General features: G+C 37.8%; 2 protein-coding genes across 3 annotated transcripts; both read right to left on the bottom strand.

Moving 5' to 3' along the window:
- Positions 1-144: 144 nt before the first annotated feature.
- On the bottom strand, positions 145-17,460 carry nploc4 (NPL4 homolog, ubiquitin recognition factor). Of its 2 annotated transcripts, none has more exons than XM_063002877.1 (17): positions 17,332-17,460; positions 15,355-15,435; positions 11,171-11,280; positions 9,538-9,747; positions 9,388-9,436; positions 9,129-9,223; positions 8,086-8,209; positions 7,020-7,199; positions 6,521-6,607; positions 5,482-5,553; positions 4,813-4,939; positions 4,559-4,719; positions 3,740-3,811; positions 3,114-3,206; positions 2,900-3,016; positions 2,033-2,135; positions 145-1,041 (listed from the first exon to the last, which is right to left on the bottom strand). In XM_063002877.1, the coding sequence occupies exons 1-17, from the start codon at positions 17,344-17,346 to the stop codon at positions 884-886; spliced, it is 1,854 nt and encodes a 617-aa protein (XP_062858947.1). In that variant the 5' UTR covers positions 17,347-17,460; the 3' UTR covers positions 145-883. The 2 variants fall into 2 exon arrangements, with proteins under 2 accessions (XP_062858947.1, XP_062858948.1); XM_063002878.1 differs by lacking the exon at positions 17,332-17,460 and adding an exon at positions 17,113-17,133.
- Positions 17,461-20,942: 3,482 nt separating this feature from the next.
- pde6gb (phosphodiesterase 6G, cGMP-specific, rod, gamma, paralog b) lies at positions 20,943-22,823 on the bottom strand. The gene is made up of 3 exons (XM_063003642.1): positions 22,678-22,823; positions 22,066-22,106; positions 20,943-21,115 (listed from the first exon to the last, which is right to left on the bottom strand). The coding sequence occupies exons 1-3, from the start codon at positions 22,821-22,823 to the stop codon at positions 21,039-21,041; spliced, it is 264 nt and encodes an 87-aa protein (XP_062859712.1). The 3' UTR covers positions 20,943-21,038.
- Between the last annotated feature and the right edge of the window lie 524 nt (positions 22,824-23,347).

Here is a 23,347-nt window from a genome sequence, read left to right as displayed (position 1 = left end):
GCACCACATTAAACTTAAATAAAACACTGTGTTCAGTGTGAATTTTGAGAGCCAACAATAAGTGTAATTAAACCTTTTATGCACTAGGTGTAGCTACTTTTAAAATCCTTAACTTCAAGAACTTCATACTTCAACATCTTAAAGCCCTATTCAGCAACACATGTTTTAATAAAAGACAAATAATAATTACAGAAATAATTATAACTCCAACATTAAAACCTAGAAAAACAGCTAAGAATCAACCACAGAAAAAAGAGCAAGTAATGACTAAAGAAAGAAAGGTCTGTGCAACCTTTAATACAGGATCTCAATTCAGTTCAAATTACAAGCAGTAACGTTAAGTTAAATGGTCCAAATTTCTTGTCTGGTGGTCTGTGTGTTTTTCAATGTGCATTTGTTTTATGTAAATCCACCAAAACCTTATTCTGCACAACAGTTTTCTGAAAACAGGTTTGTATTAAATTCAATCAATATACATATACCTATCATCCAAAAAGAAAAAACAACACAAATTAAATAACAGCATCAATTTTTATCTGCATATTATTTACACAACATGTCGCCAGGCTGTGAGAATATGGGGCAAAATTCAGCAATATTTTATAGATAATAACGTCCAGGAAGCAATGCCACCAAAAGATTTGGAGGAGCCTTGGCCAAGTGCTTTATCTTGATCAATCCCAGCATGCCTTGTGGCCACTGCAGAAACACACAATCAATGTTAGGTCTGCAAATTGAACCAGTCGTGTAGCCTAGCACACCACTGGCATTCTCATAGCTACCCAATTTGGTCAGTAATAAAGTGGGCGAGGTTTGAAAAGCTCAAAGAGCAGATAGACGCCCACTTTTACTGCTGATTGCCTGGGCAGTGATGTTTTATATTTTAACTTCGAGGCAAGCTGCACATCTCGCAGTGCTCTGTGCCAGGCTGGTTCATGAAGGTGCAGTGAGGGCATGGCCACATGGCAGAGGAGGATGCTGGGATGGATGGTCCACCCATTGAGTAGTCTAGAGAGCCTGTCTGCTGCCCTCCAACTGTGCCTAAGAGAGGAAGACAACAATGAAACATATTAAGCGGGATGAAATGCAACGAATACATTAGAAGCAATAATTCCAATGACAAGAAAATATTCTATGCACTACGTTACCGACTGAGTTTTTACAATAGTTAATTACCTAAGTCAAGAACTCTGATTAAACATAACTTTCTGCAACATTAATAATCATAGCTACAGTTAGTTCTCACACTTGATTATTTAATGATTACTAATAATAAACACTCAGTGACCACTTTAAAAGAAACATCAGGATACTGGGTTGGACCAACTTTGCCATCAGGACGTGACATGACGCAATTCTTTACTGGATGTGCCAGTTGGGTGCACAGATTTAAACTGTTTCTGCCAAACTATGACCCCAACATCTGCATGTCACAGTAAAAAACTGTAATCAATTAAAACATGCAGTATTTTTGTTCTTTGTATGAAATGTCCAGTTTTGATGAGACTGTGCTCAGTGTGTAAAATATATATCAGCTGTTCCTCACTTGTCTAAACAACCATGCCATGGTTAAACACAGTCAAATAACAATTATCCCTATTCTGATGATTAATTTGATAATAATAAAGTGGCTATGAATGCATTAATATTGCTGATATAACTGCAAATGAAATACAAGCACATAAAGTTTATATATAAGAATTTTAGAGTTTTAGAATTTTAGAGTTATACATCTAATTATGTACATCCTATAATAAGCCCATTGCTGTACAATCCACAGTATAACAGTACAGCTGGGCAACAGAAGCTGCTGGCATTTGTTACATCATGTCTGGTAAAATACCAGTAAAATAAAGATTGAATGCTGCAACTTACATGATACAAAGCCCTAACTGTGTCTGTAAAAGTATAAATGTGAAATATCAGACATGCATGCATTCTGTTACTATGCTTAAGAAAGGACTTAGATCTGAAAGATAAGCTGGTAACGCTGATAATCTCAAAGCAGAATCTGCACATATCATTAACTTACTACATAGTTGCTCAATAGTTGCCCATTGCTCAGATTTTTTCCAGGTCTGGGCCAGTTCTTCGTTTGAGGTCTTTACGGCATCCAGCAACAGCCCGATACTATCCTGAAAACACCCGGAAAAGCCAAAACAATAGTTAAAGTACATTCATGAAGCATAATAGTAAAAAAATTCTTCATAATTCTCCTTGTACATGCTAATACTGTAAATGCACAAAGTTATTTTAGATGGATGTCTTACTAATTTAATGGCTTTCTGACAAAACCCTCGAAGCTACAGATCTATGGCGACATCTGCTGGAGAAAGCATTACAATGTCCAACATCTGCCGAATTGACTGGAAAAAGGTGTTTGTTTTTGGTCTTAGCTGCTCCATTATTTTAAAGGTCAAAACAATGGATCATGCTTATCCACATACTTGATTTGGCATGGTTTATAATCCGTATGCACCCCTTTTTTCTACTTTTATCTAAGCTTGGGACTGGCAGCAAGAGTGCACCCCTTAATGGCTAGGCTGTTCAGCCATTGCCCCACAGACAAAACCAATAATGTCCGAGTAGAAAACCAAACGATGTAATATAATAAGCATAAAAAAAAGCAGGAATTTAAAATGTGGGTGTCTATGGTATAATCCTGATAACCTAATAAGTTATATTTATAATTAGGCTAATTTCTGTAATTGTCCACAATATTTTAAAATTGTCCTTTTTCTCATGTTAATTGTTTATATAACGAATGATTTGTTACACTTGCAGTCCCCTACACTTAAGAACCAATTGCTCGGCTAGTCGCAAAATAAAACCGCTGTGGAGAAAAGGATCTGCCTAATGAATAAATATCACCGCACATATGTGTTACTGCAAAACTCACTCGCAAAGGCATGACCTCATTGGTGACGAGGAAGATAAGCAGGTGGAAGTCAGAAACGATGTTCAGAAAGGTTGAGGATGAGGACTGGGCGAGATATGTGGCCAGACTGTGAAAGTCCTGATACACAAAACAATTACATGATTGTATACATATTCAAGATAACAGAATGTATAGTATACAAAGGCGTAATCTCATCAGGTGTGGAAGCAGCTACCTGTGTCTCCCCCAGTGCATCTCTGTTCTCAATGGGAAAGCGTTGTGTGGAAGAGAAGGTGAAAACTGGGTCCTTAGGAAAGGTGGTGGTGATCTGTTCAGAAGATAAAAAACCAGCCTGTAAAAGCCTGTTTTTCTTGGATTTAAAACTCCATAATGCAATAAGAGCAGTTTTCTACAAATCTGGCTGAATAATGGTGATATAAAAATATTTATGTTATGTATATTCAAAATAATAGGTAATTTTAGCCTTAATTTCTTTAGGCATTAATGCATTTAACTCCTTTGTATTAACCTTAGACTAACCATAATACATGTATGCAGCATGTGAAATATTTAAAAATTGATGTCTGAAAGCAGAAAACTACACATGACAGGTGGTGGTCTGGCAGTACTGACCATTCCCAGTGGAGGCCTATTTATTTGTTTGGTATTAACTAAATTATTGAAATGCCTATATGCCAGAATTTGGACATGCCTAATTTATAGTAGGCAATACTAAAACTAAAAAATGCTGAATGCCAAAAAAACAAAAAACTAGTCATTTACAAAAGAAGAATCTGTTCATGTTCTTAACTATGCACAAGATATGCAGATGCAGTAGTAAAAAAAGAGAAAGAAACTCACATCAATAATTAGATATTCAACAGGTAAGGGTCGGGCCAGGTATGTGATATCATTGCCAAATTTGTCCCTATCCTGTGTGTAAAAAGGAAAACAAAGACAGAAACAAAAAAATAGTACAGTTTAGTGGTTGCATACATTCAAGATTCAAACAAAGCTTTATAAGTTTCCCTTATAAGTTTAGAACATTTAACTATGTTAGCAAGACTTTTTATTCAAACACTAGTGTGCAAAGCAGCATTCAAAGCCCAAGGCAAGACTCCAGTCAAAATCTGTTAATGATAATCCACATCTTAGTTATCCACCTATGCAATTTTACTAGGAACAGTAATTTAAATTTTACAGTATTTTATGCGCTGACCTGCTTCCATCTACTTCATCATAACACACACACACCACACACACAGGCAATGTTTTATTAACAAGAAATAACCCACAAAAAATGTTACTGTGGGTGTGTACAGTCTCATACAACAGTTTAAACCTCCTTATGTATTTGTTTTGCTTAATGTTATTCCAGTTAATAAACAGAAATTGTTCACTACAGCATGCAGCAATATGCAATTTTTACTTTATTCCCTGTAAAGAATAACTTATTTTGACTGTAACATGTAAAACATCAGATCTAACCAGGGATGTATAAACTTGTGCATAAGACTGTACATTGGGAAATAACATAGTGAGCATATGTGTTCCTTACAAATACATGTAAACTTCCGATCTAAACTGTACATTATGTACGGTAAATACCACAAGTATAAATAAGCCTTCCCCCACCAACACACACAAACACAAACAAGCCAGCCACAGGTTTTGGTCTACCTTAAAGAAGACATCAGGAACATATTGCTCGCTGCTAGACTCTTTAGCAAAGCCAAGTTCAGGAGCGTCTCTACAAGGCAGCAGGCACTCGTCCCTCACCAGAGCCATGCACTGGTTAGACACCTGATATCCCTCAAAATGCACCTGGTTATCTGGACCACCTGTACACAAATCAGACAGTCACAAAAGTAAAACATGCAAAGCCACTGAAACTAGCCCTTAGTTATACACAGTCACACAAAGAAACCACACACCTGTTGCTACTACTGTGACAAATTTCGATCCAAAATGGTTGTCTGGAGAAAGCATGCAAGTGTTGGGATTCTGGTTCTGGAAATGTCCTGCTGTGATGCACTCCTCAGCGCTCAAAAAGTGTGAATCCTGTACAGAAAACACATCACAGACTAGAATTTACACAAACATATAATAGAGTTAGGTGTTTGGGTGGCACTGCTGGCTAACGTGCTGGAACACCACCGCTGAGTGTTCAAACTTGAGAGTTTAAATATTAGCACAGCCATAGCTCTGGTCAGCAACCACACAAACAACTGGAAGCATTTGAGGGAGGGAAGGTCAGACATGGTTTCTTCCCGCTGCTGCTGGGACTGGTCCGGGCACCTGTGCGAGTGGGGGTAGGGGAGGAAAGTCACACGGAGCTTAGCGTGGGACTCCACACGCAATACAACTCTGTGTGGGACCAGAAGAATGGCAGGTGATAAGAAGCTGCTGCACATTAAACACGTGTCAGAGGGGATGGGTGGTGATCCGGCTCTTATTATTTAGGTTAGGGGTTAAGCAAGTGACAGCAGATTCACAGTTGGGAATTGGAAATGACTAGATTGGGACATAAAATGTTACAGAGTAGCCAATTAGGGCAGATGAAAAGAAGAATCAAAGGCCTGTTATGTACAAATATATCTTACCTTGTTTCTAGTGTACCGCACTGTGCCTATTCTTGTATCTTCTGACAGCAAGTCTGTGAAAATCCACCCTACCTAAAGACATGACAAATAAAAAAAACATCTAAGCATCAACTGAAAGAACATACAGCTTTATTTACTTATTTATTAGGATGTTAATGTCATGTTTTTACCCCCTTTGGTTATATTCATGACAGGACAAGTAATAACTGGTTACACAAGATTAATCAGTTCAAGTTAATGTCAAACTTTAGTATTTAGTAATTTAGTATCTACAATTAACCTGACTGCATGTCTTTGGACTGTGGAAGGAAACCCACACAGACACGGGGAGAACATGCAAACTCCACACAGAAAGGACCAGAACTGTTCCACCTGGGATTCAAACCCAGGACCTTCTTTCTGTGAGGCGACAGTGCTACCCACCGAGCCACTGTGTCACCCTATAGCATTCTTTTGTAACCGGCAGTAAATTATGTATTAGGCTGATATTGTGACAACATTGTGGAAATCTTGCATTGTGTGTAACTAGGTCACTTTAAATCTGTAATGTGGAGAACCTGGTGTTTGGAACTTTGTGATTCAGATGACTAGGGCAACATTTTTATAAATATTCAGCGTTTTGAGAAGGCATTTTCACAAGTGCTATGCTTTTACTGAGTTTTCCTGTCTTACAGTAATTCTGATGACTTGGTATTTGTTGGGATGTGTTCTAAACCCAGATGCAGACAAGTTTATTTATTCAGTAAATGACTCAATATATTAATACATGTAAATAAATACGTACTAACTAGGTAGAATCTTCTGAGCCAGAAGCTATTTTTGGCTTTTGTATACACATGGGCATTAGAGCTAAGCCTCTGTACACACAAGTATTACAGTATAGACAGTATAATGTGAAGAAGAAAATTAATTTGGATCATTTAAGTAGCTTTATCAAACAATAAACTATTAAGCTCAGTTCATTCAGTTAGGTCTACTGTTAGTTTTATTTTGCATACCATGGTTGCAACAAAGTGTGGGAAACAGACATGTGAGTTACCTTGCAAAGGCCAAGTTTAGCAGCAGTTTCCTCTACTGCTGCAGCTTTGGGATCTTCTATGAGCTCCAGGCTATTTTGAGAGCCGATCTGAAATCAATCAAGTAGTGAGCCACAAAGTGAGGGTTGATGCAATCAGGATAACTTTTTTGAACTGTTTCAATCACTGAACTCAACCTACTGTTAAAGACTCAAGAAATTCTAAACTGCAGCCTAAAAACATGTTAAGTGACTGGCCGAGCTAACAGAACTGGTCAAAACTATCCAGGACAGAGGGTGTCCGTGTAACCCAAACCAAAAACACACACAGCTAGTCATGTCTGTGTAAACACCTGACTGGCCAATAGCACCGCTTGAATTTAAACCCCGGATCGCAACAGTATTGGGCTAGTGTAATTTACCGCTGCGCCACCATAACTTACTCCATATACTGACTAAACCCAACAGATTGAAACTAGTATTACTGACTATTTAACTGAAACAGCAAGCTTTAAGCGGTCACCTGTGGTGGTTCATAAATAGCTGCAACTTCAGCGCGGATTCCAAGTGGGATGTCTTTGTGCTCAGTATAGCGGCCGTATAGATAGCCCATCCGTTGACTTCCTGTCTTCCTCCAAAAGTCCAAAAAACGGTCTGCAATGGTGTGGTTCTCAAACATGATGTTATCTACGTGTCTGTATTTCTGCAATGGCAAACATACCTTAGGTCAGGTTGCTTCGATAAATTCTTATAGAAATCCTAATAGAAATGCAAATTCAATAACACTTTTTGGCAGTTAACGGTTAAGCTTATAATCAACCCATTAAAACAGTGACTTTACACATTTAGCAGACGCTTTAATCCAAAGCAACTTAGATTTTAGAATACAGTTTAGAAGACAACTTGGAAGACAGTTTTCCAGTTTATGATAAACAAAGAACTGATTAATATGACCAATAAGTTGCATTGTGCATAAAATCACTAGCAGTTTTTGTGTTTAAATTTAAAAACATTATTCAAAGATTTCACAGCAGGGTGCAGAACCTATTATTGTTGTTGTGGATAAACATGCTGTGGTGGACTGGTGCATGCATGCTAAGGTCGTCCATTTTTACGTTTGTCAGACTTTGAGAAGGAGCAATCTGCAATTTTTTACCAGGGTTTGAAATATAAGTTGGTTTTAGTAAAATTACTAATGGATAGACAGATGTGATGACACTGGCTCCTGAGTGGAACTAGAGTTCTGCAATTTGATTGGCTCCTCAGTGGAGCAGAACTCAGGAGGTCTGAATCCTCCTGAAGTCTTTTGGGAGCAGACTTTACTAAAATGCTGGCTTTCTCTACATGCCACTGATATGATATGAAATGTTAACCATCTGCTGTTGGACAAAACTTTTTGTATCTAAATTTATAATAAACATAAACACTATTTGAAGCATTGTTAGCCCTCTAGATACAATGTAAAACTAAAGGACCAAGCTTTGGACACCAAATAAGTCGTGGCTGATTGGCAACATTTAGCAACAGAGAAAATTGGGCAAGACACGTTTACAGTAGCCAAATTTCCACCTTAAAAAACTGTAGTATACCTGTCTGTTCAGGGTGATGGCACTAGGCTGGCACTTGGTACAGATACCATCAGGCCAGGGCAGATGTCCCTCACAGCCAGACTTGATCTTACAACTGATGTTCTCCAATGCTGCAAACTTACCCCTAAATAGAAGAGAAGATTAAAGCGTAACTTCATGATGCTCTGAATGTGCCCCCAGATGGTCCTATTCTCTATAGACATTTTGTATTTATTTATTTGTATGGCTGGGCACAGATGTTGGTTAAGAAAGCCTCAACTGATGTTCCAGTTCATTCCAAAGCAGTTCAGTGGGGCTGAGGTCAGGACCTTGAGCATGCCACTGGAGTTTTTTACACCAAGCTTTGCGTCATGTCTTTATGCGTCATGTCTTTATGCGCCATGACCACGCTTTGTGCACATGGGCACAGTTATGCTGGAACAGGACAGGAACTTCACTAGACTGTTGCTGCAAAGTGGGAAGCATATGATTTCCTTTTGTATAATTGATTTATTACACCTGCTAGCAATAATAGTGGCTGAAACACATGAATGTAATAATTAAAAGGGGTGTCCCAATTTTTCTTTCCATATAGTTTACATGCTAACAGTTTGTGTTATATGAATTTAATGTATTGGATGACACACTAAATAGTTTTTTTTTGTAAATTGGCACATCGTACAAACAGGTTGCCGACTTCTGGTCTACAGCTATTTTATTTTTTCATGCACAATGTGTGCTAGCCTTACTCTAGTCTTTTGTCAGTGGACACTTTCTGATTACAGAATGCTGTTGTTAATATTAGTAGGTGTTACTGCAGTGCTGAGAATGATCCGCCACCCAAAGATTATCTGGTCAGTGGGAATCCTATGGAAGTCCCAATTCAGTTGACAGCTTGGATACAGTGGGATAACAGATGGGCTACAGTCAGCAGTATGCCCAAAAAACCATCTCTGTGGTAGGTACAGCTTATCAAATAATAAATGAATGTCTGTAGCAAAGAGGTATACCTATTACAGTGCTTATGAGTGCACATTTCTTGTTTAGAATTTAAGAAGACTTACTTATCTGCGCCTCCTGTCAGTTTACGAATGTAGGCATGGAATGACATGTGCTTAACAGGAGGGTCGAGGTGATTTAGATAGTCTTCGTCAAAAGGCTGTCAGGAATGAAAAAAGCCCAATATCAGAACAAAGCATCTTTGCTTGTTGTTTCGCTTCTTTACCTGTTCTCATCATTTCTTGTATGTAGGTCACATTTACTAAAATATAGCACTTACAAGCACTCACATCAGGCAGTCGAATAAGAGACATATGCTCTTACCTCTAAAGGTACACAGTGCACACATTTCCCCATCTGACCGTGTCGGCATCTGAAATACACACAAACCTTTTTGGTCACATTAAACACTGATGGAAAAAGAAAAATGCTGCACACACACAAAGAATAATATTTGAAGAGTAAAAGACCTACAGCTGGGGGTCTCTGTTTCTGTATATTTTGCCATCCTGTTTAGACAAATACTGGTCAATTTCATCCTCTTGGATCTGTGGAGCTGATTGCGAACGGGACATGGAGGACAAGGATGATGAAGAGGATGAAGATGAGTGAGGCTGTGCTGTGTCCATGCTCTCACTAGAAGGACCAGCTGATGACGGGTAGAGAAAAAGCATGTCTCCATGCCTAGAATAAAACAGAGTTCACATATGTTTTAAAAATGTTTCAAACAAAGAAGCTCAGCATTGTGTAGTCACATATTTGATCCAAAACAGACAAAGGAAAGAAAAGAAAATAGATAATAATAAAAATAATAACTTAGCTGTGGCAGTAGTGTCAGTGCTTTCATTAGCAGCAAGTGAACAAGCTAAAAGGTCAGTTCCTTTTCAGTAGAATGCATAGAATGCCTTTATTTGTCCTATACACATATACACCTGTACAATACAATGAAATTCTTTTTTTGCATATCGCTGGGGTCAGAGCACAGGGCCAGCCATTGTATGACACCCCTGGAGCAGCAAGGGTTAAGGGCCCAACAGTGGCTGAATGTCAGAGTTGGGATTTGAACTCTCAAGCTATTTTTGGTTGATAGCCAAAAGCACTACCTACTAGGCTACCACTGTCCTGACATGTCCTGAGGATTCACGGACACTGCACACTGCTTCCCTCTGTTGGAATCAAACCACCAACACCACACGGACTTATGTATTCAGACAGTGAATATTCGAACCCAGGTCCTCAGGAACTATGGTGTTATGCAGCACCCACTCTACCAACTGAGCCCTTTTCGCCTGCCTCAGTGACCTGCTTTTGTAGATCAGTGGTAGATCAACTCGTCCACCCAATCAGCCACTACATTTTCGCTAAGGCTGACATTTGCAAATGCTTGCCCTTTTTCAATGCACACTACATCACAAACTTTAAGCACACACTGACTTCAAATCAGCCCAACTTGGCTAATTCTCCTGCCAAGATGAAACTGCTGCATTATCACTTTTTGATTTTGCCCTGGTAAACACTACCAGCTGTGCTTCAAGACCCAGCTTCATCTCTGCCACTTTGTGTTGATTCTGCTGTCAATCCAACACTCAATATTTTTTACTGTGTCTCATAATGGCACCTAATAATGTAAACAAGACAGACAGGTTTATCTGTTTTAGAAGTGAAAATGTATTCAAGCCCCCACCTGTCTTAAAAACCCCTGTCTTCACTGTTCACTTTTCTTTTGGTCTTTTTTTTTTTTATATTGGTTAGACTTCTGCTGAAGCACAGCAGTCCAATGTGTATGATCAAATGTGACTAGCAAACTTAAGGTGAAATTATCTTATTGTTTTATTGTAATGCATATTCTTGTCGCTTATTCCTTACTGTTTGTACCCAGAAATCTTTAAAGCTTATGTGTGAAGTGTGAAAAGGGAAAGATCATTTTGCATTCAACACAATAAAAACTCACAAAACTAGTTTCTAAACTTGCTGCAAAACAGGAATAAATTACTGTGTATTAAAATAATCTAGGTTACTGTTTAGTCATTACAATGCAGCCCTATAATATGGCCTTATAATGCTCAAACACCAAATCCTTATTAATTAAAACTGCACATACACTTACTTGATTTGAAGCAGACTAAGGGACTTGTTCTGAGAAAGAACCTCGCCGGTCTTGTTACGGTTCAGGTAGACTGAAAACCCGTTCGTGTTGAAACCAAACTCCTTGGCAACCTAGTAATGGAAAAAAAAAATAGAAATGTGTAGTATTACTTTCAGATTAAAATTCAGCTTTACATGACCAAACCAAGACATTAACCACAATTTTATTAAAAAAATAACAGGACTACCTTCCCAGGGTAGCCCAAGGTGTTTAGTGTGCATACTAATATTAACGTTAGTTCCGCAGTTCGGTCAAAGTACTGAGCTAATAATCAACTGCCGGTTAAAGCCTCACCATTCCAAAGTTGCTGTTTGCAACTGTTAAACCTAAAAGCAAGATCTCTAACGCGAAATTGCAATGCATTCAAACAGCTTAGCACATAAGGGCACATTTGTGCAAGTCTAACTATATAATAAATTGTTTAGGAAAGAGAATAGTAAAAAAAATGCTGCAGTTTGGATCTTGAAAGATAAGCAGAAACTAACTGGCCAACCTGGCCGGGCACCCACACATACAAAATTGGCCATGTTTACGAGAGGGAAAGTTGCACGGGGTCTTTGCCCACTACGATAAGTGATCTGCGGCACTGGTCCAGGTGCCTTCAGGAATGGAGGGGAGTCACAATAAGCTCTCCGTACATGATAAGGCTCTGTGTGCAAACTCAACACTGACAGCTGATAAGAAGCTGAAAAGATGGGGTATGTGTAGTAAGGGGCGAGTAGTAATTTGGCTCTACTATATCAAATCGGTGGTTGTGCAAGTGGGAGCAGATTCACATTCGGCATGTGAAACTTGGAAAAATCCAGGGAAAAAAAATTTATGCATTTGCTGCTCCATGAAAAGTAAAACACAAATGATCCAAAAGCCTCAAGCATTAAACATTTTCGTTATTGTCGTTCGTTGTTCGTTATTGTTAAATTGGCAAAGCCTATTATCTACGCAAAAACTTAAACTATCTCTCAAAAGCTTAAGCTATCTCTAAAAGCTAGATCGATGTGCCTATGATTAGAGATTTGATTACAGATGATTGTAACTTCAAAACCTGTGCATTTTTCCATGTACTTATATGCAAGATCTGTGTTATACAGTCTGCATTACACATGTACATAGCAGCATAAAAACTCTGATCCGATAATGACTCAATGGTGTCCCATATAGTTCTTTGTAAATGAACAGAACTTGGTTCTTTTAAAGTGAACCTAAAAGGGAATCGGATGCAAATGAGATCAGTGATTTTGTCTTTTTATTTTTCCCCCTGAAAACAACCTTTGTAATTTTGTGCACTGCAGAGAGCTGACATTTAACTTGGTCCTCTTTCCAGGTATCCAAAAATGCCACTGGCTCTTTCTAAGACCATACAATTCCACTTGAAGCCACAATTCCACTCCACAAGTATTGCAGGTGGTAATGGCAAGCCTTGAAGTTCTATGTGTGAAACACAATGCAAAACTGACACGGGCTGCTTTGTTTTCACAATGCACGAATCAAGGGGACCTTCTCGGGAGGTAGTCTCAGTTCAGTTTTGGGCCCTATAAAAGGGTCTGATCTGTAGATCAGTACAGTTACTTACTCTGTCTTAACCTCTGTCAGTTAGAGCAAGACCTCTCCATTAATCTGCAGATCTGTGCAGATCTCACTGCATGGTCATCCATGAATTTTTAATAAAACACAGCAAAGGCTGGACTAAGCTATTCTGAGGCTGACGGTGCCCTATTACCTTCTCAGCTGCATGGCTAAAACATTTACATTTTTAAATGAGACAACACATTCATTCTCACTCTGATGTGCAAGAATCTGGCAAATTCTGGAACAACCTTGCAAAATGGCATTTTGCACAATGATGCACTTTGTTGCTATAAATATCTGACTTGTCTTTCAATGGCTGTTATGTAATGAGCGAGTTGGCGAGTGAATTCCTTTTGTTAGCAAAGTTGCCTGTATGTGTGTGAAGACCACGCACCATCAAGACACCTACTGAAACCCAGTGCCTGTGTGTGTAAGACCAGTCAGTTTTGCTTAGCTAAAAAAAAGCTGCATGTGGAAATAAAGTGTGTAGCCTGCACATACAGCAGAGTATCTTTAATAAATCAACAGAGAGCATGGCTAGGACATACAGAACTGGCTAATGCCAGTACTGGACACAGCATGTTGCAAATCCCACCTAAGCTGTCTGAGCTGTTTATGTCTATAGTGTAACTCTGATCTACAGCCATGACAGTTTTTCAATCACATTTAATAAAAGATGATAGATGAGAGCAGACAACTAACATGTGGAAAGGGTAACTCGTAATAATATCTTTGATCTAGTAAAATACAGATATATAGTAAAAATATAGTAAACAACGTATGACAGTAGCATTTCAAATTTGCATTTATTTGTAGTTTGTGTCATGTGTGTTTCAACTGGCTTATGGCTTTGAGCATTGCAAAACAACTCCAACTCTGTGAGCTGGACCCAACTGCAAGCTGGCTAATCAATGCAGGCTAAGGTTACACAGATACAGATACTGGCACTCAAGCAGTATTGGTATCTGCAAAAAAGGAACGATACTCTAATACCGTTTGTACTTCCCTAACTCTCTATAAATAACCAGTGCCAAAAGCACTTGAATTGCTGTAATGAGCATTGGTGGTGTGTGGTGTCTGAGCTGCAATTCCATTTTGTTCTTGGTCAGTTTTGCTAACAGGAAACATTGCCCAAAGATCATTCCACTTTCTTCTTCAAATCCATTAGTCTTTCTTGTGGGCAGCACATAACTGGCTTTCCAAACCATGTCAGCTAGCTAACAATGCTAGCAAACACAAATCTCTTTTAAACTTCAAAAAAGAAAATAAGCTTGTATTGCCTCATCTAAAGTACAAAAAAATGGTAGTGTTGCATCCCTCAATTTTAAATTAACTAACTTAACAACTAAAAAACTGATTTTATGAGCATATAGCATCAACCAGGGTGGCATACCAGCTAAATGCAGTTTGTTGTGATCAGGTTGATATAGTTACACCATAAAATAATAGACGTGTGTTTGACGTTTATACTGTAACCAGGTTTATCTCTGTTTATTTATTAGATCTAGGTTCTACATCAGGGTGTTCGGGTGGTGCAGCAATAAATGATGCTAGCCCACTACTGCTGGGAATGGCCGAAGACCTGCAATTGGTGTCCTGTCTGGGTTGTGTGGTAATGCATTACACCCAGTGAGTCTAGGAAAACTGCGGGAGTTAACCTCTTTCCAGATCCCCAAAAATGCAGCTGTCTCTTTCTGAGACCATACGATTCCACTTGAAGCCACAATGCCACTTCTTTTTTATTGTATTGCAGGTGGTTATGGATAGGCTCAATGTTCTATGCGTGAAATAAAATGCAAATTGGACACAGACTGCTTTTTTTTTTTTTACAATGCACAAATTACGTGGACCTGCTCGGGAGGTGGTCTCAGTTCAGTTCGGTTCGGTTTTGGGGCCTTTTAAGGGGGTCTGAGCTTGTTTAAGGTGTTCATACAAAAAAAACAAGACACCAAAACAGTCCAAGTGTAAAAAACGTCCACTGTTTGCGGTCAATACTGATTATTCAAATGGTGCAATTTTAGACCAGTATGGGCCTGTGTGTTACAGCCTTTACTGATTGGTCACTGCTGCCAGGCTGGCATTACTTACCTTGTCTTAACCTGTTATGAAATAACAGATTGGTGTCAGGTGACCCACCCCAAAAATGATTGAAAATAAAGGAAATAAATGAGTGACACGTATTAACATGTGCTTTTTAAAGCACTGTATTAATTTGTTGTCCACTGACTCACTGGGTTGTCCCAATTCAAACTGATTGTAATAGAACCATGCAGTGTATACACAGTTCTTGTACATTAAAAAACTGCACAACTGCAACTAGGGCAGACATCTAAGGATTAATATTGATTACTACAGACAAAGAACCCACAAGCAAGACTTTGGCTTCTGATTTGAGGGGCAAAAATCATTTTTGCTGCTTAAGTAGACCCAATGTGTGAATATATAAGCAAAGGTAAAAAAAAAAAGGCTTTTAATCTGATTTAAAAGCAGAATGTCTAATAACTAAAAACTGCTTGGCCCCGGTGCCCTGGCTACTGACTTGTTCACATTTAGTCTGTTTGGAGTAGTGCATTTCATACCTTCTTCAGAAATGCTGCAGCAGTCTCACGCTTTGTTGAGGTGATTTTCTTCATCCCCTGCGCTGACTGTACCCGGATGATCTAGGAGGAAATGCAAGTCAGGTTATTATTATTATTATTATTATTATTATTATTTTTAGACAACAGCCTTTCAGGTTACAGCACATTCAAAGTTTTTTCATCAACACTTTCCAACAAAACTTGATCTACCAGGTTCAGATAAGTGGTTTCTTTCCACTTGTTTAAATTTGGCAGACAAAAACTGGTAGAAAAAAGCTCTGTGTGGCATTGCAGCCCTGTCCAGGGTTTTCCTGCCTTCCATCTAGTGTTTGCTGGTAGAATCAGACTGGGTTGAAACCAGTCAAAAATGCCACCAAGAAAGCAAATGTTTCTTTTAAATAGCAGCACGTCTTATAACACAGACAGACTTTATTCTGTATAACTGTACAATGAACACAAGTGTACACATCTGGACCAAACCCATAACTGCACTAACCTTTAAAGTAATAATGAAAAAACAAGCTATAAAATAATAGAAAAAAAATTAACATCCATGTCCATGAATTTTAAATCAAACATTTTAAACTTTTAATGCTTTTATCTTTGTCTATGATACATCTTTCTGGCTTTGATCAGAGTCAGTCAGAGTCAGAGAGGTTTTATTGTCATTTCAGCTACATACAAGTACATATTGAAACGAAACAGCGTTCCTCTAGGATCACGGTGTAACACGGCACAAAAAGTGCGAGACAAAAACAGTGTAAATACAAAACAGTGTAGGTACAACAATAAATACAAAAAATCCTATAATAAATAACTACAAAAGATATTCCTAATTATCCCTAATATAAACAAGTAATTAGAAGACAGGACTAAAGACAAGTGTTAGTACATGATGGTGAACAGATGGTACAATGGTTCATGAGGTAGTGACATGTTGTACATTAGCAGCGTAAAATTGGCAATGCAGATAAGGTGCCTTGCCAATTTTCCCACTGTTTTTACAAAATTGTATTTTAATTTGTTTGTTTTACAGAAATTTAGGGCGGCACTGTGGCTAAGTGGGTAGCACTGTCGCCTCACAGCAAGAAGGTCCTGGGTTCGATCCCCAGGTGGAGCGGTCCAAGTCCTTTCTGTGTGGAGTTTGCATGTTCTGTGAATTGGAGATACTAAATTGTCCATGACTGTGTTCGATATAACCTTGTGTGACCTGATGAACCTTGTGTAATGAGTAACTACCGTTCCTGTTATAAATGTAACCAAGGTGTAAAACATGACGTTAAAATTCTAATAAACAAACAAAATACAGATATTTACCTTAATTTGCAATAACAAGCTCAAATAAATTACTAAGCAGTGCAGTGCATCTTTAATTTTTAGTAAACGCAATTCTGAAATACTTCAGATCACTATAATACTATAAAAAAACTTAAATAATTGTGGATTTGATTAAGTATTGAGAATATTCTTTAAAACAACAAATGACATGACAGTTGAGCAGCTCGTAAACACTGTGGGACTCAAACCGCACACTACCGTACTAGGTAGTATGTTAAAAACGTACAGCCACGATTAACTGTGTATTTAATTCAGATACTATGTAGTAAGGTAGAATGTTGTTAGAAACGTTTCTACAGTTAAATATTGTCGACGTGCAGTGAAGTTTGTCAGGCAAAAATGACTCGGCACAAACTCTCACCACTTGAAGGAATACACTCAAGTTTACCTACAAAATAATCTATCTACATATTTTCATACCGTCATTCCAATTTATTTACCACTTTTGGTCTCCTGTCTCCATGTCATTGTTTATTAGCTTAGCAGGCCCTTCACTTTTACGACCGTTAGCTTGCTAACAACTTAGCCTGACGCTAACAATTCTGCTGCCTCATCACCACAAATAAACAGGATATTTCCTATCGTTCAGCTTTCTACACATCAATAATTACAATTAAAATTACACGAGCGGTTATTTACCATGTTCTCCGACATCTTTAATCGGGTTTGCAATCCCGAATCCTTAACTTATTGAATTATTTGAGCGTTTACACTGAGGTTGCCGGCTGTATTTCTACACACTGTGTGAAACTAAACTCCATAACTGCACTGTGTGTCGTTCGCGACCGAATCGGTTGATTGAGTCGACTCGTTTAGCGTAGGGAGCCGACACATAGACGAACAATAAAAGTCAAGTTCTGAAAGGGGACATACTGTATTAAAGGAATTATTGAGGCTTTAGTCAAGGTGGAGGGAATTGTGAACAGTTCCAAATATCAGTCAGTTTGGCACAAAACCTTTAGGTTCAGCATGGCAACAACCCAAAGCACACCTCTAATTTAACAAAAAATGCATTTAAGAGAAGAAGATCAGGGTTTTGGAGTGGTCCAGCAAAAGTTCAGACCCGAAGAGGGCTGTGCACAGGAGATGCCCTTGCAGTCGGACAGATTTGGAGTGCTTTTGCAAGGATGGCAAGTCAAGTTATTCTACCCCATTAGACTGAATGCTGTCATAAAATCTAAAGGTGCATATCAGTGTAACTGCCCCTAATTTAATTATTTCAATTAAATTGTAAAGATTATAGGTTACATTAAAGGTGGAAAAAGCTCTTAGTCTGACTTTTACATGACAAAAACCTTGCATTGTAACGGGGGTGTGTATCCACTGAATATGGCAGTGACCTCATTATGGTCAACTGAGATATCCGACAACAGTAGAATCTTCAGTAGAACAGGAGAACCTTTTTACATTGGTTTCTGAGTTGGGTTTTGATCAGCTTCAGTTTAAAGAATGATTGTTCTACTCAAGCAGTTGAGTAGTTGAGCCTCCATACAATTTTCCTTATTCTGACACATGTAGGGGACACCCTTTAAAACACTGCCTCACATTTTGTCCATTGGAGTGACACCTCTTCATTAGATGAGCACCTAACTGGGCACCTCATCATGTCTTCTCACCTGTAGGAGGACCCTATATAGCACTGCACCCTATATTAATGGAAAGGGCACCCTATGTGAGACTGTCAAGATGAGACAGCATAAAATACACTTTATAATGGCACCATTTTCTGTTGGAAGGGCACTCGGACTAACCATTGAGTTGTCTTGCTCTAGAAGGCACATCATCATAATATGCAGAAGACAAGTTAATCTTTTTTTTTATCACATTTTAAACAATTGTGATTTTTTTCTACCGTTCTGCCACTCTAGAGGACACTTTAGCGTTTTAACCAAGGGGGTACCAGGTTGAAAACGAAACGTCACAGTTAAAAAATAGCTATTGTACAAAGAATCATTGGAATGAACGGAGGGCTGAATGAACCGACCCTTATTGCTACAATGAATCAAATTAAAATGACTCAATAAAAAGAATTGAATAGGCCATCGCTAATGTGAATCAAGCTACAATGCGACAACGAGCCTGTCAAAAAAAACAAAAACGTTTTCCTACCCAATTCCGACAAGTCCCGCCTTTTAAACCAGGATACGCTAGTGTGAGTAAGCTGATGTATCTGATTGGATGGTGTATTCGTGATTCTATTGTACCGTCAAATCCTAACACGGAAGGCGGGGCGATAATAATAATAATAAAATAATATTTTTCAGTAGGCGGGATCTGTCAAAATACGGGTGGGAGATAAAACACTTCTTTTAAAAAATAAAAGAAATAGTGTGATTTTTAATACAAAAGTCTTATCCTGTTTTAGGGATAATCCATGTTCCCTACACACTGCAAAGTGCATTATGGGCGTCATGTATTACACAGGCTAGTGGTATTAGACCAAAACCAACTCTGATTAAACCTAAACAACCAAGCTTAATCTATCATTCATTTTACACATGCACCACACACATTAACAGTAGACCTATATGTTTTATTTTAAAGAATTAAATAACACAACAGAAACATGCAAAATGTGTTTTAATTACAAACTTTATGTAGTTTAAATCATAATTATTATTTATATAATTTCACTAACCATTTTATCAGTGGGATGTTCTGCGAGTTTTAGGGAGCGGGAGTAAATCACAGCTTCAGGAGTCTGAGATCTGAGTGAATCTCAGCTGTTCTATCGACCAGCCAGGTGCCTACACAGACACGATTTGCTGTGTCTGCAGGTTTGGGCGGTTCAGGGGATTACTTGCTGCTGCTGCAATTGTGGCCTCTGCTAAATGGTAATAGGTGCCTGCACAAGAAACAAGTGGAATAATGGAGAGACGAGTGGAATATGCTGGGCAGCCAGTTAGATTGTGACTTAGTTCAATTAGGGCAAACCTTATAGTATGAGAGTTCTACAAGATTAAAATGGCTATCAATCTTGGGTTAGGTTCCTCAGACACATTATGTTAAACACCCAACCAGGCTGGTGGCACTGCTGATACTGGTTTCTTTGAACTTTTCAACAAAAAAGTAATACTGTACAGATACTGTACTGCACTTTTAATGATACAGAAGAAACAGCTTTACCATTTTTTATTGCAAAGTCAAAGTAGTAAGAAAACTGTTAAATGCTTTGAATTTTTTGCCAGCCAATTATTCTGTGATTTCTTACTGAGAAAACACCAAAACATCAAGGGAGTAACATGTGGCAAAACCTCACTAACAATCTCACAGATATTGTACAGTATGCTGTGTTTTAACACAAAGCAAAACATTGCAAAGATGATTACAGAATGATAACAGTACTCGTAATAAGAAACTGAGAAATTTCTGAGCTAAAACAATCCATTATGGGTGAGTTCATTCATAATGATGCACCACATCTTAATGAAAATACAATATGAGAGAGAACAGGAAACAAGTATGGCATGAGATATACACAGCTAGCACATAATGGACACAGTAGCACAGCGGCATAAAGAAACTGACTGTGAATAAATGAACCTATGCATAGTACACATAAATTAATTTACACTTCATGAAATAAATCAGATTTAGTTAGTTTTACACAATGCACAGTACAAAAGTTAAAGTTGGATGAAAATGAGAAATGGACATTGTGGATAATGAATAACTATGTTAGAAAATTAGCATGGTGTTAAAGAAGCACAACCAAAGCCAGCTTACTTATGTACTAAATTACACAAAAAGAAACACGTTTTTATTAATGCAGCAAAAAATAAATGTGGATTATCATGAAAGTTAGTATTCCTTATTCCCTTTGTATATACTGTATGTGTGTATATATAAGACCATTAAGACCATCTTTTGATCCCTGAGTAGATCCAGTCAGTATGGACGACATACTCAGTTCAAACAAAGAGGATGCTGGACTATTTGTGTCAGTTAATATAGTGAGTGCCTTTTTTTTATTACTTTTTTAAGATTCTGAGTTTTGTAATGATACATTTCTGACCAATTTTATTTTGTTAGCAGGTATGATCTTATTTTATTATAATCAACAGGGCTGTGTGAACCTCTAAGATGTTACTAGAGAGGCACATGAAATGACAAGCCAAGCATCCCTTAACCTTACTCTGAGGCTCTTTTGCTTGAGTATGATTAAAGTTTAGTTACATTAAAAAGGAGGATAGAGATAGGACAGACTAAACCAAATGTAATGTAATTGTAAATGTTTTTGACAAGGTGATAAGGTTTATGTGTGAGTGGACCGCTGGAGCCCAGGTGCAGGCAGGTGGTCTGGATTAGGAGGGGGGAGTACAGAGGACTATGGGAATTGGAGGGACTCAGATGATGCCATACTGAGCCAGCTCGTGCAGCTCCAAGTGGCTGAAGGCTTCCCAAGGGCAGATAACGGTGATATCTGCAAACAAGAACACACAAATTGATGTAAAAGATCATTCACAGGACATGACACAGGACAAGACTCATTCAGGTCATGCACATGGATAAACACTACCATGTTTTGCCCCACTGACCCAAATTATTTGTGTAGATTTTCTAACAGTTAATCTTTATCCTTATTTAACAGTATAAACAGAATACAATTGTATGCAAATATTTGGGCAAATTACAGATTTTGTTGATTTTTGAAGTGAAAAAGAGTACATTCAACCACTATAAACATTTAAAAATATGAATGCACTTTATATTTAATGATATTACACAAAAAAAACAATACCAAATTGTAACAGGTTTGTACATGCTGGCTAAAGGTATGTTTGGTTACGAAAATGAGAAGCATTTGATGAAAAGAACACCTTGTGAAGTGTTAATTATTTTGTTCAACACAGTCAAAAAAGCTTTGGAAAAGGCCAGCAATTCTGTGGATCTAAGACATGCTGTGCATGCAAGACAGCCCATGAAATTCATAGAGTAAAAAGACTTGCCAGATAGAACAGGTGACAATTTCTGACACTTGAAAAGCAAGTATGCTGTATTTAAGAAAGAGGATTTACAGGCCAATTTGCAAAAGGCGTTGTCACTAAGTACTGAATTAGAATTGTCCAAACCTTTTTTAATATAAAATAACTGCTTATTACTATTTGCACAATATTTATTTAAATAAATTAAATATATATATTTAATTTGCTGAGAAGGTTGTTTCAGTCAGGCTCAATCTCCTCTTGGATCTCTTAAGCATCTTGTAGGAAGAGCTGCGCTCAAGCCTGTATTATCTTACTTATTGCATTTGTAATGCGTCATGACTAATTTGAAGACCTTGTCTAGAATAAACTGTAATTCGTATTTAAGATGCAGCTAAGAATGAACAGTAAGTTATGTTTATTAAAATTATACTAAAGATGCACTCACCAGTTCCTAAGCCTTCCATTCCAGGAATATCATCTCCAAATCTATTGGAACAAATAGAAAATCAGGACAAATGACTTGTAATAAAATGCTGATGTGCTGTATAATAGAATGTACTCGTAATGAATGTTCTTATGCAAAAGTTTGGACACCCCTGGTCAAATACACCCCTATCATTTGTTGTTGTTTTTTTAAGTAAAAATAAGTTTACACATCCTCTTGAGGGAACACACAAACTTATATACATGTAACACAAAACATATTTTAGTGCACAATTTCTATTAATTTCCCTAATTTAAAATAAGAAAAAGTAACATTTTAACAAGCCATGACCTTCGTAATATTATTTTCCCCACAAAAGGTTAAATTCAGCAAATAAACTGTATTTTGCATTGACCAGATATGTCTAAACCTTTACAGAAAATCTAAGAAAATAATTAAATACAAAATCCTATTGAAATAAAATAATTTTAATTTGAACTAATTACTTAAAATACTATTAGAAAGTGAAGAAAGACAGCAACAATAATCATGAAAATACCCATAACATTTTTATTATAGTTATAATTCACTATTCTGACAAAAAGACAAAATAATGTGGTGTTTTGGATTTACCCCTGGATGCCCTTCTTTGGTGGCTTGCTCTTGAACTGGCGAGTTTGCCTCTGCTTAAATTTGGGTGGGCCTTTGCGTGGTGTGGCTGGGCCTCCAGTCACTCTGGTTGCTGATTTAAACTCTGGTTTCGGAGGCTCCAGGTTCATAGCTGACCTCCGGTGTCAACAGCGTTTTGATGAAAGTCAAAGTTCAAAGTTGGTGGGTTTTTTTTTTGCTTTGCTGTGGTATAAGTACAGAGGAAGAATGAATATGAATAAGATTAGACTAAAACATGACATGATATAGATATGATACTGCTCTCAATTTGCCCATGATTTAGTAGAGGAGTTAAAGACAAGAGTGCTACCCAGAAATGACCTACTTTGTGTAATCCAAATTAATGTGATACTCAGTGCTGGAGATAAAGATGTGGCCTAATCTTCTTACAGAAAGGACAATGCTGAACATACCCAGCTCATACAAAACAGCTGAGTCAAGAGAAGTGAGCTTAGATAATCGTCACTGATAAACCCTCTCTAAATTGTGCACAACTTTGAATACATCGTATATGCCATTAGTTAGTTAAAATTGTATTTAGTCACAAAGTAGAGTTCTGAACATAATGTGGGTTCATCTTGTTACTCTTATATTTGAATCCATGTAGAAACCAAATTAACTCCATTTATTTATC

The sequence above is a fragment of the Trichomycterus rosablanca genome, chromosome 10 (genome assembly GCF_030014385.1).
Source record: "Trichomycterus rosablanca isolate fTriRos1 chromosome 10, fTriRos1.hap1, whole genome shotgun sequence".
In the NCBI taxonomy this organism is placed as follows: domain Eukaryota; kingdom Metazoa; phylum Chordata; class Actinopteri; order Siluriformes; family Trichomycteridae; genus Trichomycterus; species Trichomycterus rosablanca.
Note: the sequence above shows the minus strand (reverse complement) of the source record. Positions and strands in the feature narration are given on the sequence as shown.

Excerpts from the sequence above, each read along its gene's own strand:
- pde6gb (XM_063003642.1), bottom strand. The coding sequence starts at position 22,823 with ATGAACCTGGAGCCTCCGAAACCAGAGTTTAAATCAGCAACCAGAGTG. Across the intron at positions 22,107-22,677 it reads CCAAAGAAGGGCATCCAGGG|ATTTGGAGATGATATTCCTG; the intron begins GTAAATCCAAAA and ends TTGTTCCAATAG. Across the intron at positions 21,116-22,065 it reads AATGGAAGGCTTAGGAACTG|ATATCACCGTTATCTGCCCT; the intron begins GTGAGTGCATCT and ends TCTTGTTTGCAG.
- nploc4 (XM_063002877.1), bottom strand. Across the intron at positions 8,210-9,128 it reads CTGACAGGAGGCGCAGATAA|GGGTAAGTTTGCAGCATTGG; the intron begins GTAAGTCTTCTT and ends TCTTCTATTTAG. Across the intron at positions 6,608-7,019 it reads CTATTTATGAACCACCACAG|ATCGGCTCTCAAAATAGCCT; the intron begins GTGACCGCTTAA and ends GATTGATTTCAG.